This window comes from Dermacentor andersoni, chromosome 1 (assembly GCF_023375885.2).
Source record: "Dermacentor andersoni chromosome 1, qqDerAnde1_hic_scaffold, whole genome shotgun sequence".
Taxonomy (NCBI): Eukaryota; Metazoa; Arthropoda; class Arachnida; order Ixodida; family Ixodidae; genus Dermacentor; species Dermacentor andersoni.
The window spans coordinates 379,298,451-379,318,752 of NC_092814.1; the positions used below are offsets into that span (position 1 = coordinate 379,298,451).

General features: G+C 48.0%; 1 protein-coding gene across 2 annotated transcripts in view; it reads left to right on the forward strand.

Annotated features, from left to right (window-relative positions):
• The window catches only part of LOC126518735 (SEC14-like protein 2), a 71,591-nt gene extending 51,289 nt beyond the window's left edge, over positions 1-20,302 (forward strand). For both annotated transcript variants that reach the window (XM_050168503.3, XM_050168504.3), the window contains one exon: positions 19,807-20,302. In XM_050168503.3, coding sequence (XP_050024460.2) covers positions 19,807-19,889 — 83 coding nt within the window. In that variant the 3' untranslated portion in view covers positions 19,890-20,302. The remainder of the gene's footprint in view (positions 1-19,806) is intronic.

Consider the following 20,302-nt stretch of genomic DNA (forward strand, 5'->3'; position numbering starts at 1 on the left):
ACTTTCGGCACGTTTACGGCCTCATTCATCCAACTCTTCATTGCTGAGGATTCATTTTAGCGTCATTCTTAAGCTTCCGTTGCATGCCGCGGCGATTTTCGACCAGCCACCGCAAACTAAGTAAGGGAAAGCGGACAAATCGCAGACGCCGGCACCACCTTCTTCCTCCGGTTATCGACTTTCAGTGCAATGGCTCGGCCCTATCGAATCCCTCTCCACTGGAGCGTGCTCCTAGCCTCTTTACAGCCAAATAGATAAGACAAGCCGCTCCGTGGAGGCAATTTTACTCGTTTTTCAAGCGAACAAAAGTAACCTCCTATGAACAAGGAGAGCGTTTGATTGGTCTGTTCAGACGATGCTGCGGGTGACCGCCCGGTACTTGCGTCGGCGGTTACGCAAATTTGACGTCAGGAGATTGGAATAAAAGCATATTGGAATAGTTTTAAGTTATAGGGCCCTTAGTTTGCGAGTGCCATGACATTAAATGTTCTCATAGTTGGTTCTGTAACACTTGCTGTAGCCGTGGTCGTATGTCTCTCTTCTGCTTTATCTGTTTTCGGAAAGCTGACATTTCCTTCTGATCGATGTGCACTAAGGCTTAGTGCGCGACGTCTGCTCAGCCTTGCAGACGCATGTGGTCGATGCAAGTCTTGCCGACGCTGAGCCAACATGGGAATACTTGCGGCTGGCTTCGGTGTTGGTGCTTCGCAGAGCACCTCGGATTAAGTAAACGTTAAAGGTGCGACAACTTCTGCATATGGAGACCGCCAGTAGCAGCGAGTATGACAACAAAACCGCTGATCCTACAAATACGCCACGAATGGTCTGGATATCGACTGCATAAATCTTCATAGTCTCACGGAAGCATTTCCTATATGTCCGAGGCTTTAACTGTGATGACGTAAACAGCCTGACAAACTTGCAAGGACCATTATTGGCTCGAGAGTACTTAAAGAGTACGCAAACACCAATTTGTCCGATTTCTTCCAATCAGCGCAGTGAGCCTCATTTTCGGGTGTTAAGTGTACTTTCTTCAACTTGTTTAGCTAATGATGGTTAGTCTTTAGGGCAAGTCCAACTATAACAAACTGTTGATAAAGGGAACACTATTTGCGGGCAATGGTGTTCGCTGTATTCGGGCTCGAATGAATACAGCCGGATCATTTATAAGTTTCATGGAATTTTTAAAAATCGCTTGTGGCAGATAGCCTAATTCTTGTCCTTGAGCTGGATTATTCGTAGAGGCGGACATTACTACCACGAGAAATGAAAACAGATATTAACCTAATTAACAAAAATCAGGTAATTAACTTCTTAGTGAATTACCTTGTCGCGCATATTGCAATTTACGAATTGTAACCAGGAGCTTGCAAGACGCATCCACTTGAAATGAATTTCCAGGAAGACACCAGTTTCGAGGTATTATTTCCCAAAGTGTGGAACGAAATACATGGTCTTTCCAGTTACTTTAATGTTTCAATGCATAAAGGAGCATTTTGTTAAAAAAGTCAGTTGAACGACAGTGCATTTTTACGGCAATATTGATGGCGAATATCTGCAAACTGGCGTCATTCTGGAAATTCATTTTGAGTGGATACGCCTTGCAAACTCACCGGCTATAATTCGTAAACTGCAATATGTGCCGTAAGGTAGTTATTTCAAAAGCTAATTAGTGTTTTTTTTTGGTAATTCGTTGAAAGTGTGTTTCGATTTGTCGCGCAAGTAATCTCCACCCCTCTGAATATTCCAGCGCAAGGACTAGAATTATGTTATCTGCAACAGGCTATTTTTAAATATTCCACAAAACTTAAAAATGATCACCCTCTATATCTTCAGCCTCCTTGATATCAGCATTTAATTTATTCCGAAACTTCTTATATGTAGTAAAGTTAGGAAAATGTTCTCATTTTATGGAATCCCAAGCAGCTTATTTTGGTGCTAATCCTTACTATAAATTGTAGCAGGCATCCACGGCATCCTTGCTTTATTCTGTTGTTGTTCTTTTAAAAAAATATAAATCGGAAAAGCCTTTCACTAAAGAACGCAGGTCTATCTTGGAAACATGCAAAAGCAAGGTGTTCCCATCGTTGTTCATGAAGAACATCTGACCAACTCGTTCCACACTTAATTCTTTAAGTGTTTCAAAAGTAGTGTTGCTAATTTTTTTGCTATATACATTGCAGCGTCCAAGTTCCTTAAGGCATTCGATAAAACAGAATATGTGGAAGTGACCACTCACGTCTTGAAACAAACATCCGGAGAAAGAGAGATACAGCGAATGATTTCAGTAGCAAGGCGGGCTCGATGGACTAAACAGGGGTGAAGGTCAACGGTGAGCACCACAAAATAAATAAACAAGAAACATATTAAAAGAACAGTTCCAATAGTAAGACAGATTCCGGCGGCACATTTAGTATGATGTTCATAGCAGTAGCATAATATAGTTGAGAACTGATGTTGTCACGTTGTCGTGACGGTGAGGAATAAGGCACTGCAGACGGTGTGCGGAAAGAAGTAAACTATTTATTCGGCGAACATGTGCGCAGAAATAGAAGTAACACTTACGCACAGCCAAATCGGCGAGCGCAGTCATCGGTCGTCGAAATCTGATGCACGCGGCAAGTGCATGATTCCAGCATAATCGCTGGCACTCGCGTCTGTACAGAATGCATAACACTATCCGCGTCCCGTACAGTGTCGAACGAGTTCAAATTGATTTGCATAACCGAAGAATAATTACAAGAAAACAACGCAAACTTATTTTGTACAACTCGACGCTGCTGCTAAGCTGCACTGAAAGATTATGTCAGTCGTTTGTTCTTGAGGCCGTACATAGTTGCAAAATCATTAAGAGATCCCGCTCCAATGCTGCAATCTATGTGAAGCGAAGCTTTGCTGAGGGAGAGACAGTGGAATATATCGAGGTTATATGGAAACTCATCCAGCCTACTATTCTGTTCAAGGGAAAAGGCAAGAGGAGAAAAGTAGGGTACAGAGAAGCGGTAATGATGACAGCCAGCGGGATGCGATTTTTTGCACACTCGTGGCACGAGCGGCCCCGCTCACGGGCTTGAATCCAGGCTTGTGCCAACTAAATATTCTAACAGAGCGTTGATGACAACCTTGATTGATATATCTGGTCAATGGCCCAGTAACACGTTTTCACTGGATGGCCTGCTGCTAATTGGCACTAATGAAGAAGCCAGTGCCGAACGTTCACAGTCATACTGGGGACAAGCAACAAGTATACGTGCTGCGCTGTCTCGTGAAGTTTGCAGGCATCACATTCGGGCGAGTCCGCACGTCGGAGGTGATGGAAAGTGTCGCTTTAACACAACACCTATTGTGCCCCCCGACTCAATACGCGGGAAACCCGCCGTGGTTGCTCAGTGGCTATGGTGTTGGGCTGCTGAGCACGAGGTCGGGGGAACCAATCCTGGCCATGGCGGCCGCATTTCGATGGGGGCGGAATGCGAAAACACCCGTGTACTTAGATTTAGGTGCACGTTAAAGATCCCCAGGTGGTCGAAATTTCCGGAGCCCTCCACTACGGCGTGCCTCATAATCAGAAAGTGGTTTTGGCACGTAAAACCCCATAATCTATAATCTATCGATACGCGGGAAACCATACTAACAGTGTTGCTACTTTTAAACCACGGGAACATGCTGTGCGTACTTACAAATTAGGCATACCATAGTTGAGTCACACGCACAGGCTATGCATGGATGAAAAGTTCCAGAAAAGGTGGCGCAGCGGAAGCAAAAAGCAAGCCGACGGGTTTTCGTTGTCTGAAGATGTGTTACTCCCTGGTCGGCCGGCCATGTTTGTTCCCGTGAGTGCTTCACTTGTCCGGATGCGATCACGCAGCGCTCTTGTCGAGCCAGATCATAACAACACGATTAAGAAGAATGTGTTGGTCCCTCGATCTAGTGTTCAAGCCATCGACGGGCGCGCTTTCTTGTGGACAGTGAACGCTCCTACGGAGTCTGTTGCACTGCCAGTCGGCCTTAAATTGGCAACATTTGAGGAGCAAGCCACAATTGATGTACGAATAGTTGCAGCGTCTTCATACATCAGTCGACCATTGCCGAACTATTCGGATCACTTGCGACGTATAATAAACAAGTCTTTGTCGTCTTCTGAGCAGGACGTACTCCAACGAGTGCTGGCCTGCTACACGTCAGTATTTGATTTTACTCGACGCGAGCGTTCTCGGATGTTGCCAGAGTCCTGCATGCACCACCGCATCGACACAGGGCAAGCGACTCCGATATGTCAGAAGCCCTATCGCGTATCTCCCACGGAAAGGGATCGCCGAACAGGTCGACGACATGCTGCAGAAAGGCGTTATTCAGGAGTTTAGCAGTCCTTGGGCAGCTCCTGTTATACTAGTGAAAAAGAAAGACAACTCGTGGAGATTTTCTGACGACTACCACCGCCTGAATACCGTCACAAAAAAGACGTGCATCCCTTACCACGCATAGACGATGCTGTTGACTGCCTTCACTCCGCATCGTATTTTTCGTCGGTTGACCTCCGGTCCCGGTGCTCGCAGATGCCGATGTACCCGTCTGACATAGAAAAGACCGCTTTTGATCCGCCTGACAGACCCTATGAGTTTAACATCATGCCCTTTTGCTTGTGTAATGTCCCAGCAACCTTTGAGTGATTTATGGACTCCATCCTCCGTTGTCTCAAATGGGAGACTTGTATGTGTTATTTAGATGACGTGATCATTTTCGGCCGAACTTTCTACGAGCACAACCAGCGGCTCGGCATTGTTTTGGACTGCATCTAACAGGCTGGCCTCATTTTAAACGCTAAGAAGTGTCATTTTGGTGAGCGTAATGCCCTTGTGCTGGGATATCTCGTCGACAAGGACGCTATACGGCCAGATCCCGAAAAGATTTCTGCTGTTCGCAACGTTAAGCAGCCGAAGGCAGTTAATGTTATTTTCGCAGGTTCATAAAGAGTTTATTGAAGGTCACCTTGGATTCACCTTGGACCAGCTTGCTTGTTTACTGGCTGACCTAATCCGCAAGGACACTCCCTACATATGCTCTGCTCAGTGCGAGAATGCTTTCCAGCAGCTGAAGTTATTGCTCACTTCTGGGCCACTTCTCCCCCATTTCGATCCGGAGGCATTTACGGAAATGCTTACTGATGCAAGTGGTGTGGGCGTCGGTGCAGTGCTCGTCTAGTTTCATGACGGACGCCAACACGTCGTTGCGTACGCAAGTCGTGCTTCGACGAAAGCAGAGAGCAATTATATAGTCCCAGAACTGGAATGCCTTGCTGTTGTTTTCGCCATCCACAAGTTCAGATTTTTATTTGTATGGTCACCATTTCAAGATTGCCACTGATCATCATTCTCTCTGCTGGTTCGTTGGGCTGCAAGATCCAGCTGGGTGGTTGGCTCGGTGGGCCTTGCGTGTTCAAGAATACGACTGTTCTGTTGTTTATAAGAGAGGTCGGTGCCGCACAGATGCCGACTGCTTATCTCTCCTTCCCTCTCAGAGCGAGGGTACTGATGGTGACGATTTCTACGACTACTTAGCTGCAATCTCATCGGACTTTCCTGACTTTGCCGTGTACAAGAACGAACAGCGCGACCCTTCACTAAAGCCGATTATTGATGCGACCCGCAGATCTGAATGGGTTGCGCCATTTGTGATTCGTGACGGTCTGCTTTACCACAAGAATTAATCAAACAACGGTGCTCCACTGCTGCTCGTCTACCCAAAATGCCTGCGCCTTGCTGTACTTCGGGCCATGCACGACGACCTTACATCCGGTCACCTCCACCGCCTCCGACAACGTTTCTATTGGTCTCACTCGTGGAAGACAACCAACCAGTATGTCGCCAGCTGTGATGTCTGCCAACGCCACAAACAACCGACTACAGCTCCTGCAGGAACTCTGCAACCGGTTAAACCGCCGACTTTACCTCTTGAGAAAGGGTTATAGATTTACTCGGTCCCTTCCCCATGTCTTCCACTGGCTGCCGCTGGATAATCGTGTGCGTGGGTTATTTAACACGTTATACTGAAACAATGGCACTTCTCAGCTACAGCATCCGATGTTTCGGGGGTTTCTTCTGCATTAGATTATACTCCGCCATGGAGCTCCTCCTGTGGTGATAAGTGATCGCGGCCGGCAGTTCACCGCTGACGTCGTGGAAGAGTTGCTACGCCTTTGTGGAACTGAATATCGCCATTCCACGCGTTATCATCCGCAAATCAACCGTCTAACCGAGCACACCAATCGTACCCTCGTCAACATGCTTTCAGTGTATGTCTCAGCGCATCATAAGAACTGGGGTGCCGTATTACCGTTCATCACGTATGCATTCAACACAGCCAAGCATGAACTCCAAGATACGTTCCTTTCGTTCTCCTCTACGCTCGCCATCCTCAAAGCTTTCTCGACACCGTACTTTTTTTTTTCACCTAACGACGATGCTTCTGTCACGCAGATATTGTGTCGTGCCGAAGAAACACGTCGGCTTGTCGGGCTCGGAACCCTATCGTCGCATGTCCATGCTAAGGCTCGCTACGACGCACATCTGCCCGTCACATTCGCCACCGGTGACTTCGTGTGGCTGTGGACACCGATTCGGAAAAGGGGACCTTGCCAAAAGCTTCTCTCCAAGTATTCGGGCCCGTTCATCATTCTCAAATGCTAGAGTGAAGTGACCTATGTCAACGCTAAGGTGACGGCTGATAAACGTCGTTCACGCAAGACGCAAGTTGTGCACGTCGCGTGATTGAAACCGTACCATCAACGCGCACTCTGGTTTCCTTGATAAGTTTCGTCTGCCCCGGAGGAAAATGTGAAGCCGACCCGGAGGAGCGGGAAAGAGAAAGAAGAAGCGGCGTGAGGTTTCTGGGATGATCGGCTGTTACGGACCCTCCCATCTCTTCTCTGCGCTTTTCACTGTATATAAATCCATTCTACATCCGTAACAATATTGTAAATACATCTTTATATGTGACATCTCCAACGTAACAAATTGGTAGAGGTATGGGGTACCCACGAGAAACAACAACGGAGCTCCGCAGTGGTCGTCACCTCGGACTGGACAACATGACGGACGAAATAGGACCCGATATTGCGCGGCTCACATCAACGCCTACAACACCGAAGGTTGTGCTGGCTCAGACGCGGGATCCAGGAACGTTCTGCGGTACCGACCACCTCGACGTGGAAGACTGGATGGTCACGTATGAGCATGTAAGTGCCCACAACAAATTGGATCCGACGAATATGTTGGTTAACTTGGTTTTCTACCTGGAAGGCACGGTGAAGCTGCGGAATGACAACCACGACGAAGAGCTTAACGACTGGGACACGAGAAAAGAGAAGCTGAGGGACTTGTTGGACCGTCCCGCCGGGCGGAAGAGCACCGCTAAGAAAGAACTAGCGATTCGCGCTCAGACGTCCGCAGAATCATACGTCTCTTACATCCAGGATGAGCTGGCTCTGTGCCGTAAGGCCGGCAGTGATATGGCTCAGTCAGACAAGGTTGGACATGTACTGAAGGGGATCGCTGACGATGCTTTCAACCTGCTCATGTGCAAAACTTGTGAAACAGTACGGGGCATTATAAAAGAGTGTCACCGCTTCGAGCAGGCCGAGAGCGGCCACATTACAACGCCGTTCGCACATCTGCCAAACACAGCTGCGACATCCTCTTGTGATGACAGGCTAGGAGGGCAGCGATCATCACATCAGATAACCTGACGCGGATAGTGCGGCGAGAACTTGAAGCCATGACACTTGCAGCCATTTTTTCCCTCTCTAGTGAGCGGAACAACTTGCCTACAGCACCATTTGTGCAGGCAATAGTCTGCGAAGAACCGACTAATCTTAATTAAGTAATCTTAATGAATTCTGTATGTGCCGCTGCCGCTTCACAGGTTTCTTATGCTCCAGGCTCATCGACTGGTCCGCGGTATCGCGCATGCTATCGAAATACAGCCGAGTGGCGAACCGCAGCGTTTGCCCAATGTTTTGCCTGCCGTAGTATTGGTCACGTTACTCACCATTTCAACAACCGTACTTTCTCCTCCCCACTGCGACCGCCGTTCACTAGTTATTATAGCCCCGAACAGAGCAAGCGTCGTGACCAGCTGCTATTGGCACCGCAACAACCAAACAATGACCCTCGTGCTTCTTGGAACAGTCCCTCGTCATCATTCCGACTTCACCAGTACGGTTCGCCAACAGCTCGCCGCCCACCGTCCCCGATGCAGCCACGACGCCCGTCCCAGGAAAACTAAGTGGTGCAGCTGCCGGAGGTGACGCTGCATTTATGACTGCACCTCAAAACCCTCTCTGATCACTTTGCCGACCAAACAGAACATGATGAACGTTTTAGTCAATGGCGTCAGTGCCCCAGCATTCATTGACACTGGCGCGCACGTATCCGTGATGAGTGCCCAATTGCGCCGATGCCGGAACGAAGTCCTCACACCCGCAGCATCACGCACCCTCCGCGTCGCCGACGGAAGAACGCCTACCGTGCTTGGTATGTGCACCGCTCGCATTGGTATGGCGGTGCGCCTAACGACTGTTTTGTTTGCCGTTTTGTAAAAATGCCCTTACGACTCGACGTTATCGCGTCCGCACCTTCTTGTTCCGAGTAGCTGAAGACCTACTTCGCTGCTGTTCTGCCAAGCACAGGCTTCCCACCGCCTACCACCCGCAGACAAACGGACGTTCCCAGAAATGTTGTGTATGTACACGGTCGTCCACTTCCAATTTGAACACGGCTCCGGGCGGCCGGCGAGGCCGGCGCTCCGCGGAGCGCCGCTCGTGGGCGCCGGTTTAACTAATGCCCCAACCACTGGCACGCGCTGGAAAGCTTCGGCGCGCGCCGAAGGGTCAAATGCGCCAAAGCGTCGGTCGGGAACTCGCTGAAGCGGAACGTCGCGTAGCGATTATGTCTACTGCCGATGCTAGAAGTTTGCTGGCGCGCGGCGAAGCTGCGCCGGCGTGCACCAATGGGAGGCTGCGACGCCTCGCAGGCGTCAACCAATCGGAGGCTGCGGAGCCTCTGGCTGCTAGGCCTGATGGCCGACCGTGCGAAGACGCCGGCACCAACGATCGTCCGAGTTTTTTGGACGCACGACGCGCGCGACACTGTTCCTGAAAGACAGTGTTGTAATAGTAGGCCGACAACGACACGACCGACCGACCGACGACCGTGGGTTGTGGCAGTGCGACGTGGATCCGAAGCGACTTCGAACGACGCCGACTAATCCAACCTGCCCACTGGGTTCCGCCGGGCTCGGTACGATCGTCTGCTAAAACAGCCAACCGAATCACGATTGCCGCAACGTCTGTGCTTGTTGTATGTGCATTTTGTTGTGCTCAAAACGAATGGAAACACGTTTACGAGCTCCGAAGTCTGGATAATCAACACTCGCCTATCGCCGATGTTGTTTACGTTACGCGTAGGCCTAGCGCGTCCATCGAGTTCGTAACTGGCGAGTGAACGAACTCACCTGAGAAACTCTGTCGAAGGAAATGAATTTTCAGGTCCGTTTGGTGCTGCAGTGATTTAAAATATGGCACTCTTGACTTCGTGTGACCTGTGATGTGGTGAATGAACCGTGTGGAAGTTGGGTTGGTCAACCGCGGCGTGTTTCGTGTGGTGTCGGTTGACTCAAGTTTAACGGGCAAGCTCTACGCTGTTTCCAGTGGTAAAGATAACTTCCGAAAGCGAAATACACTAGTAGCCGAACTATTGGAAGTACTTACATAATCAGCCGTGCCGCCTGTTTCAGCTGACACTGCGCTCTTCTATTCGGCATGTGAATCCAGTTCAGTACAAGTTCACTGTACTCATTCACTCACTTTTTTCTAGTGCGTCCGTCTTTTGGGCTAGTTGGGCATAAATCGCTCGTGTAGCAATCAAGAACACTGACGCACTGAAGCATACGTGACAACGCAGTCATGTTTGAGTCAGTGTGTCGTTATAGTTGAGCACTGCAAAAATAAATTAACTGTTTGCAACGTGTGCCGTGTGTGCAGTGCATAGCAGGACCTGCATCATGCAAGACCTATGCATGTAGCAGCGTATACCACGATTGCTTCGATGCCCGCTTCAGAAGCAGCAAGTACTGAGTCAATGAAACCGTAATTGATTTTTTATCTCACTTTTTGCTTATGGAAAGTGTAGATGGTGTGAGTGCATTGTGGGGAAGGTGAAAAGGTGTCATCAGTGTTTTGTGCAGTCAGTATGCTTAAACTGCTGGAATCCCTTCAGCCTCTACTAAAATGTTTCTTGCTGCGATACTATAAATTGTAGTCAGGACAAAGATCTACTCAAAACCAAGTTACTAATGCATCTGCGCAGAATGTGTTTGATTAACAAGTTAACGCTTCCACAACAATATGCCGATGCACAGCATATGTGCTTACAATAAATACATTCCGTAAAGGTGAACGACGGCCTACAATATCAAACTTTGTAGTAGCACCGTAAAAAGTGCTGCCATGCGTATCAGCCACAACGAAACTGCTGCACGTCCAACCTTCTCCCTTGGAGGCACTTCTATAAAGACTGTTCGGGCCCTTCCCATTCTGGGTGTAGCATTTAGCTGTTCTCTCAACTTTTCCACATATGTCACCAGCACTGTATGTAAACACCAGCCCTTTCTTGGGTTTGTGTCCCGTGTCTCCCTTCCCTGATGACCTAAGGTTTTCCGAGCACTCTACACTTCTATCATTCTGTCACGACTTGAGTACTGCTCATCAGTATAGTTCCCGCACCAAACTCACGACGCTAACAAACTTAAGCTTGTTCTGCGCCGGACAATACGCACCCTTTACTCCCGTCTTTTCAGTTGTCACAAGCTCATGCCAGTCTTCGACGATTGCCTCAAACCCCTCAAGTAGCACACCCTGCAATACCAACACAACATTGCACTAGTCTATACTGCAGGGTGTTTGACGTCTCTCTGGACAGCACTAATCTTTCTTCAGTTCATCTGAACAAGTGGTCAGCACAGCCTGAGCCCTCATCACGCCTCTATGGCCCGACACCACAACTCCATGATTATATCTGGCATGCAGAGCTTTCTCTCCACCCCCCTGGCGATTTGGATTCTCCTTCCTTGGAACCAGACTTCATTGGCACTCCTGTGTGTTGTGCACCTGTAGAATGTGTGCGTGTGTGCCGTGCTGTGTTATTGAGCAAGTGTGTGTGCACGTGGAGGGGAAGGAAGTGTCTTCTGCATCCTGCAAATTCCTGCTTTAGATGGCTGGTTATCAGATGCTCTAACATACAGGCATCAGCCTTCTTTTTAGTCTAGTGTGCCAAGTTACCACTAAGATTATTATTATTATTATTATTATTAGAATCATCACTTTGACCACATTGTGTTGAAGCCAGTGTGACACATAATTCAAAATATTTCTGGAGCTTTGTGGGCACTCTCTTCTAAAAGGAGTGCCAAAGATGTACGTCTTCTTCATGAAAATAGTGGTGTTGTCTCGAACACTGCTGATGCCTTTGCAGAACATTTCTGTTTGCTATATGGTGTGAAATATGCTTCAAGTAACCTTCCTTCTCAGTCTGGCGCAGTGTATGCTAACAGTCAATGAAAACCTCGTTTCCAAGTATATGAAGTGCCTTAAACTTTCCCTTTGTTGTGGTGTTGATGGTATTTCCTCCACAGAGCTTAACCCTTTGAGACGCTGTCTACACAATTAGGCACAGCAGGACTCTTGGATGCTTCCAACACTATGGCATTAAGTTATATGCACAAAACGCACCATGTGAAATTTTGATACACCCTACATGATGCTCCACTCCTTAGGGTCGATGAAATGAAAGATCTTGGTGTGTACTTCGACAAAATGCTAAGCTTCTCTTCACATAGATAATTACACAAGATGCCCTTCACGCACTTGGAATTGCATGCCGTATATTGCATGATTTCCACTCACCTGTTGTGTTTCTGAAATTCTGCTGTGTGCCTCCAACTACTAGAGTATGACTCAATCCGGTATCTTTCAAACATCGCAGCAGCGCTTTTGTGGCCTTTTGTAGCTGCGATATGCGAGGCCATGTTCCCAAGATCTTGTTCAAGGTGAACGGCTTTCCATCTGCTGATTGAGAGCTCTGCAGAGGTCTCGCCTTTCATCTTCAAAAGATGGGCAGTAGCACATTAGGTGTTCTATGGTTTCCTCGACACCGCAGGCATTGCACTCGGCGCTATCAGCCATTCCAATCAAAAATGCATATGCACTGGTGAATGCGACGCCCAAACGTAAGCGGCACAGCACTGTTTCCTCTTTTCGCAGAAGACCTGGTAACAGCCGCAGTTGCATAGAGGGATCGAGGGAATGCAATCGATGTTGAGTGAATTCACGTGTGTGCCACTTTTCCAATGTCAAAAGAGTGCGCTAGCTTGCCTAAGTGTTGGGCTGCGTCGGTCTGTGATAAAGGTATAGAAACAAGGGTTGCTCCTTCGTGGGCTTTCCTAGCAGCTTCGTCAGCGAGGTCATTGCTGGAGATACCGCAATGACCAGGCAGCCACTGAAACACGACGTCGTGTCCTTTCTTGATCACGTGATGGTGCATTTCTCGTATCTCCGACACGAGTTGTTCACATGACTCGCGACTAAGAGATGACAGAAGACATTGTAAGGCCGCCTTTGATTCGCAGAATATTGCCCACCGATTAGCTGGTTGGTTATTAATATAATCAACGGCACCTCGGAGGGCAACAAGCACCGAACCGGTCGATGTTGTCAAGTGAGAAATCTTGTATTGGATGCTTAGTGATCATGATGGTATAACCACTGCGCTGGTGGAGCTGGTCTGAGTGGAAGAACCATCCGTATATATGTGGACTCGATCAAAGTAGAAAGTGTGCAAACAATCCAGAGCTGCTTGCTTCAAGGCCAAGGTAGGCAGGACGGTCTTCTTTCTTATCCCTGGAACCGTACGACGCACTTGAGGTTGCTTTAAACACCACAAAGCTGAGGTTGAACGTGCTGAGGGTGTGAAGCCCGATGGTAAGGAGGCACGATGGATGCTGACCTTGTTGGAGAAGGACGCCTGTGGTCGTCGTTCTGGCATGAATTAAGAAAGTGCAATAATATGCTATGTGCCTGATCATATGCATTGTGCTATTGATTTCTTCTGAGTTTTAATAATGGCTGGCTACTGTATGCAGTGTTGTGCAATAAAATAATATGCCACAGCAATTATTCCGTGCCTCGCAGAAAAAATTGAATATATCTTTCTCAGTCAAAACATCATAGCAGGCTGAAAACAAACTGCAATTTTTCTTTTTGTGGTGACGAAGTGTATAAATTGTGAAAATAACCTGTTTATATATTTCTTATACTATGCAAATGAGCTGCTCCCATGCATTCGAATAAGTGCTTCAATAGTACGACTTGGCAAAGGGCAACGAAAGACTCCTATTAAAACCCTCTAATTCTCAAGCTTGTATTATCTGACGGTATGTCATTTCATTAATGTAAAGAAAGGCAAACTTGATATGTGGAAACCAGTTACAATAGAACATGGCCCTTACACTGTGAAAATGTTTTGTAGCAATACACTCAATGTGAAGGCCTCCGGATGCGGTGTTGATGCATCAAAACAACCTAAAATAAGAGAGGTGCTCCATGGGCTAGATTTGACAGAATCAAGAATTGGGGGGAGACAAGATACGAATTACATACATTTTAGCTATTCTAGTTTTTTTTTCTGTGAGTGCTGCAGGTGTTTCAATTCGTTTGTGCTGATTTTCTCAGAACCCACTTTTTCACGTTTCTTTCATGTACCAACAAGCATAATTATATTGACACGGATGCTTTATCTGTGTCCGGTTACCGTATTTCACCGGCTAAAAAAATGTTAAACGTTATCGCTCGCTGCACGATGCGCCTGAACGTATCGGAAGTTTCGCGAATGTTATCGATGGTTCTGTCTGTTGTCGACGAACCTTGCTAATCTGATTGCATACGCGACACGAATTGTGTTGTAGTTTCTGGAAGGCGCGCGGGCACCAGCGAATAGGCTGTAACTTTCGACGACAGACGTATGCAAACCGACGCGCTTGACCCGCAGATTAGATTTTCTACGATTGCCGACATTGCTCGCCGCTATCGTTGCGATTGAGCCGGCACTATTTATTTACCGTCACTACTACGTGGCAATATTTCCAACACAGATTTTTTCAGTTATACATTGCACGCCTAATTCTTACATAGTTGGCTGTGCAATAAGCTACCAAAGAATGAAATGGTACAACAGTTTTTGGTGTATGGCATCGTCGTGCAGGTGTTTGCAAAGCGATCTTGCAGACAGACGACGCGCGAGCGCTGATGTCGATATTTTGTACACTATTGTTACTTCAAAAATAAAAACAAACTGTTGCGGCAGGTGTACATTCATTATTCAAACGTTTTTTATATCTAAAAGCACATACAGATCACTAACTTATTGTTTCAAGCTTAGTTTACAGCAGGCTGTTTTAGGCCGGACTTTGACGAATGAAGACGGAATAGGCCAGCAACAGTGCGCCGCAGCCGAGGAGCGAGCTTCGGCGCGCGACGGAGTTTTTCTCCAGTGGTTGCGCGCCCTTTCCCTCCAGCCGAAGCGAAGCGACGCGTTCGCTTGCCAGCGCGCGCCGGAGCTTTCGGCGCGTGCCAGTGGTTGGGGCATAACGCGCCGGCGCACTGGCAGCCACAGGCGTGGCCTCAGCCGCCAGCACAGCAGGCGCGCTGTAGTCTGGTAGCAGACGACGCGGCTACGGCCACGCTTGTGGCTGCCAATGCGCCGGCTCGTTAGTTACCCCGGCGCCCACGAGCGGCGCTCCGCGGAGCGCCGGCCTCGCCGGCCGCCCGGAGCCGTGTTCAAATTGGAAGTGGACGACCGTGTACGTTTCTGACAACCACAGTGAATTGGACAGCACGTTACCCTTTGTGACCTTCGCCAATAATTCGTCCCGTCACGAGGCAACTGGCTTTTAACCCTTTTACCTTCTGTTCGGCCGCCACCCTTCTTTGCCCTTTGACACACTGTTTCCTTCCTCGACGAGCACTCCAACTGAATGTGCTCAAGACGTCTTCGCCCGGGCTTACACGGCACGTCAGATTGCCGGCTCCCGGCTCACTGAGTCTCAGGCCGCGCAGAAGATCCGGTACGACAGCCGACATCGGGACGTTCGATTTCCTCTTGGCTCCGTTTTCCTCCTATGAACGCCACGTCGCCGCGTCGGCTTCTCTGAAAAGCTGCTGCTTCGCTACACAGGGCCCTACACGATATTGCGTCAGCTTGGTGGTGTGAATTACGAGATCGCTCCGCTGGACTCACGTGTCCCCACGGACCTGCGACGTCGCTGATATGCAACGAATCGTGCCGCAAGCCCCTCATCAATTCATGGCTTCCTTGTGTACGACACCCGCTGTGGTTGCTTAGTGGCTTTGGTACCCGCTGTGGTTGCTCAGTGGCTGTGGTGTTGGGCTGGTGAGCATGAGGTCGCGGGATCGAATGCCGGCCGCGGCGGCCGCATTTCGATGGGGGCGAAATGCGAAAACACCCGTGTACTTAGATTTAGGTGCACGTTAAAGAACCCCAGGTGATCGAAATTTCTGGAGCCCTCCACTACGGCGTGCCTCATAATCAGAAAGTGGTTTTGGCACGTAAAACCCCATAATTTTTTTATTTCTTTTTTTAGTGGCTTTGGTGCTACGCTGCTAAGCACGAAGTCGCGGTATCAAATCCCTGCCACGGTGGCCGCATTTCGAGGGGGCTGAAATGCAAAAAGACCCGTGTACTGAGAATTTGGTGCCCGTTGAAGAACCCCAGGTGGTGAAAATTAATCCGAAGTCCCCCACTACGGCGTGCCTCATAATCAGATCGTGGTATTGGTACGTGAAACCCCACCATATCATTTAACTTTTTGTTTTCTGTACGACGTGAGTAGGCACCGCTGAGCCACGCCAAGCTCGTCCGCAGACTGGACCGACAATGGATCACGCGCTGTGAATCAAGCTTAGGATTCACTCAAGCTACCTTTCCACATAAGAACTGCAGGAAATGTGATCAGAACGATTTTTTCTTGTGCCTGCAAATTGCACCGTCCGCGCCCTCTGTCAGGGTCTGTGGTGCTCATCTGCCTTTGTCCTATGCGCTTAAAGACCAACTCCAACTAAATTTCAACTTGGCCAAATTGGTCATGAATGACCAATATATGCCACCGAAACAATCTTGTTAAAGCTTCAGTGCTAGTAATTACAATATTTTTTTTTTAATTAGCAGTCTCTAAACAGCACCTAAGAACGACGCGTGCATCTGGCGGTTAGCGGCTGTGACCCGAGTCCCATAGCACTTCGCCTACGAGATTTTTCGGAGGCTATGTCAGGGAACCGCACGTTCTAGAAAATGCATCACTTCCCACGAGCGGTAATGGCGGCGTTTTTTTAGATAAAGCCTTTCTCGGCGAGTTACCCTTGGGGGGTACATATTAGCACGACGGGGAAACAAAGACTTAGTAGGAGTGACTAGAAAAGAACACAGGGAGGGCTAATCTGTAGACTAGCCACTTTTTCATATCGCTTTTCTATATCCCGCTTTTCCATATCTGGTGTGTTCCTAGCCTATTTCGTGGAAAGATGCGCGAGATAGTGCAGTCTGAAAATGTGCGCAGATCCGAAAGATATGTAGATCTGGTACTGGTTATACCGGTGGTATCAGTTCCGGCCGTACTGGTACTAAGGGGCCCGTTCTCGCATTCTTCCCTCGTGACCGCTAACACTTTGAGACGCTGTTGCTGAAACTTTATCAAAGGCACGCTATTCCTCTTGTAGAAGACGCAGTCACACACTCTATTCGCACCCCCAACTCGCTCAGCAATGCATTTTCTTTCATGGACATCAGCTAGAAGTTGAACCACCTTCCAACATATTCGGTTTAGGTATCAGAAACGGCTATTGGAAACGCAAAACTTTTCATGGAGGATTCTGTAGTTCTGCATTATTTTAAACTAACACGATTCACACTTTCGTTGCATTTGGCATTTAAGCACTGTGACTGCGGCATCACGTACCAACAAGCGCAACCCTGCTAGCTGCACCATTCTGATATATACTGTGCAATATGATGTCTATATACATTACCGTTTGTGATATTTTCTACACTGTGTAGGCATTTTCTTCGTGTTAATGATTTCACGCGATGCATGCGGTCGCGAAGAATGAACTACAGCGTCGTTCGCCACTGCAAATTTCTCGCAAAACGTGTCACACTTGTTCTGACAGCTTCGAAGAGCGGACAAATATGGACCCTGGCAGTGGTAATTAAAAGTATGCCTAAATGAATATGCGCCATTTAACTGGAAGTTGCACGAAGTTGATTTGCCAATTTATAAAGTTTGAGCTTGTCAGTGTAGGTATTAGTCTACACAGAAATACAGGGTTACAGCAAATGTGCGCGGCCGTAAGAACGCTGGTAGTGACGTGTTGTGACGCTTTGTCTAACAACATTGCGCGGAACGTTTCTGTCTTACGCGGGTGTTCTCGCCCAACCATCAAAAGTCACTACGTACTCTCGGTTGCGCCGCTGCCGATGCTTTAAACCAGATGATATGTTCTGTATGGTCAGTTATCGCTTTAACAACCCTGTATCATCAAGGTTAAAACTCTGCGCATCAAGGCAGCCTCACCAACCCTGCTTCTCATGTTTATGCAGCCGGTATCGCTCCTTTACACGAACTGTAATTACTAGGGGTGCACGAATATACGAAACTTGAGAATAACTAATCGAATCTTGCCCCATTCGATTCGGCCATTGAATCAAACAGTCACAATGCGTAAGTTCGAGTATTTTCGAATAGATTTCGATGATTTCAAATCGGCAATTGTGCCCTGAGAAGCATAAATACTCGAGCCAAAGCGCGACAAATTTAGTTCTCCTGGTCATCATCATCATCAGCCCATTTTATGTCCCTTGCAGGACGAAGGCCTCTCCCTGCGATCTCCAATTACCCCTGTCCTGCGCCAACCGATTTCAACTAGCGCCCGTGAATTTCCTAATCTCATCGCCCCACCTAGCCTTCTGTCGTCCTCGATTGCGCTTCCCTTCTCTTGGTATCCATTCAGAAACCCTAATGGTCCACCGGTTATCTAACGTACGCATTAGACAACTTGCCCAGCTCCATTTTTTTCTCTTAATGACAATTATAATATCGGCTATACCCATTTACTTTCTGAGCCAAAACGCTCTCTTTCTGTCTCTTAACGTTACGCCTAGCATTCTTCGTTTCATCGCCCTTTGCGCGATTCTTAACTTGTTCTCAAGCTTCCTTGTCAGTCTCCATATTTCTGCCCCATATGTCAGCACCGGTCAAATGCATTGATTGTACACCTTTCTTTTTAATTATAATGGTAACCTTCCAGACATGGGCTGACTTTTTATTCTTCTGTGAACTTCTTTCTCAAGATCAAGGTTCCCTGTGAGGAATTGACCTAGGTAAACGTACTCCTTCAAAGACTCCAGAGGCTGACTGGAAATCCTGAACTCTTGTTCCCTTGCCCGGCTATTCATCATTAGAGACATTTAGCGTGTCCGCTATTCCGGCAAACCGGGGCGGGTTGGGCGGATTACCGGATGGTCGAGGGCGTAAACGTGAGCGGCCAGATTGGTGGCGCCAGCTGGTGGTGCAAAGCTCAACCACCTAAACACAGAGCCAATTACTACATTCTTTTTAGCTGAGGTGTAAGCTTTCGACAGCGGCGTAATTGTGAACACAATTACGCCGCTGCCGAAAATTTGCACCAGCAGGGAAGCAGAATAAAGTAGGTTACTGTAATTTTAGCTCTCTGTTTGTCTGATTGAGCTCTACAACACCAGGTGGCTGCACCGCTCCGGCGCCTCACGTTTACGCCCATGACCATCCGCTAATCCGCCCAAACCGCCCCGGTCTGCCGGAATAGCAGCAACGCTAAAAGTCTCTATTACCTTTGTCTTCTCCAGATTATTCAACCCCACTCTTACACTCTCTCTGTTAAGGTCCTCAATCATTTGTTGTAACTCGTCCCCAGGGTTCCTGAACAGGACAATGTTATCTGCGAACCGAAGGTTGCTGAGATATTCACCGTTGATCCTTACTCCTAAGCCTGCCCAGTTTAATAGCTTGAATACTTCTTTCAAGCACGCAGTGAATAGCATTGGAGAGATTGTGTCTCCATGTAGATATAAAAGAGGAGGAGTTTTGTAGTGAACATGCTACGCCACTCAAGAAGCCACACTTTTCTGCTTACCCGCTACCATTCTCACTCCTCAATGAATAACGAGTATGCGAATAAATTGTTTAATTGTGCCTAAGACTCCATTTGTGCTTGTACTGAACGTCGCATAACGTGCAATGTAATTGAAGAAAGTTGCTAACGTTGCAAGTGTACTAGGATAATAGTATCGCCTTATATGATTGATCAGTTCATTATTCGACAACTATTCAACAACTATTCAATATTTTATTCGATTCGTATTTGGTACTATTGAATGTGTATTGGATCCATTCTCAAAAGTTACTATTCGCACTAATTACGCATTCGGACAAGTGAAAGCTCTAATGTCGCCTTTCTTACGCACAGCGTTTGCCGCAGCCCTAATTTCTCTTGGAGCATTAGCTCCAAGTATTAGCTGCGGCGGAATAGGTCCATTACCGCTATCAATTAGGGACGGCCGTGGTTCTATTTTCGAGCTTATTACATACGACGTGATCAAAAGAGCCCTGCCGTTAAGCTCATGCGATCCGTTGTTATCTTCGCAGATTTGCTGCAGTTTGACAACTCATTCAGCTGGCTGAACGGCAAGGTCGTGGCCTACGAGGTGAAGATTGTGCCGCCGCCTTGACAGCTCCAGAAATTACGGCGGCCGTCCGCAGGAGCACGGGCGCACTAAAGCCACGGGCAACATTATTAAACCTCTAGCCTCAGGCAGCACAGCTTCACACCTGAGCCGCATAGCCGACAGTGGTGATGACAGCGGGACGGCCGCTCCAGCCGCCAGTGGGGTCACGTGAATAGTATCCAAGGCCGAACTCCCAGCCGTCTCCGTCGCAGAAAGCGGCGTGCATCAAGCCCATTCACGCGACGGCGATTGTGAGGATCTGATGCGTCAGGGTTCACACATTCCTCACGCCACGATGGACTCGACCCTGGCTTTCAGCAAAGCACGTGATTCTCCTTCATTCCTCTGCTTCCTTCCCCTCAATTCGAGAAGAAAACTTTCTCGTGTGCCAATAAAAGCGTATATTTATTGTTTAA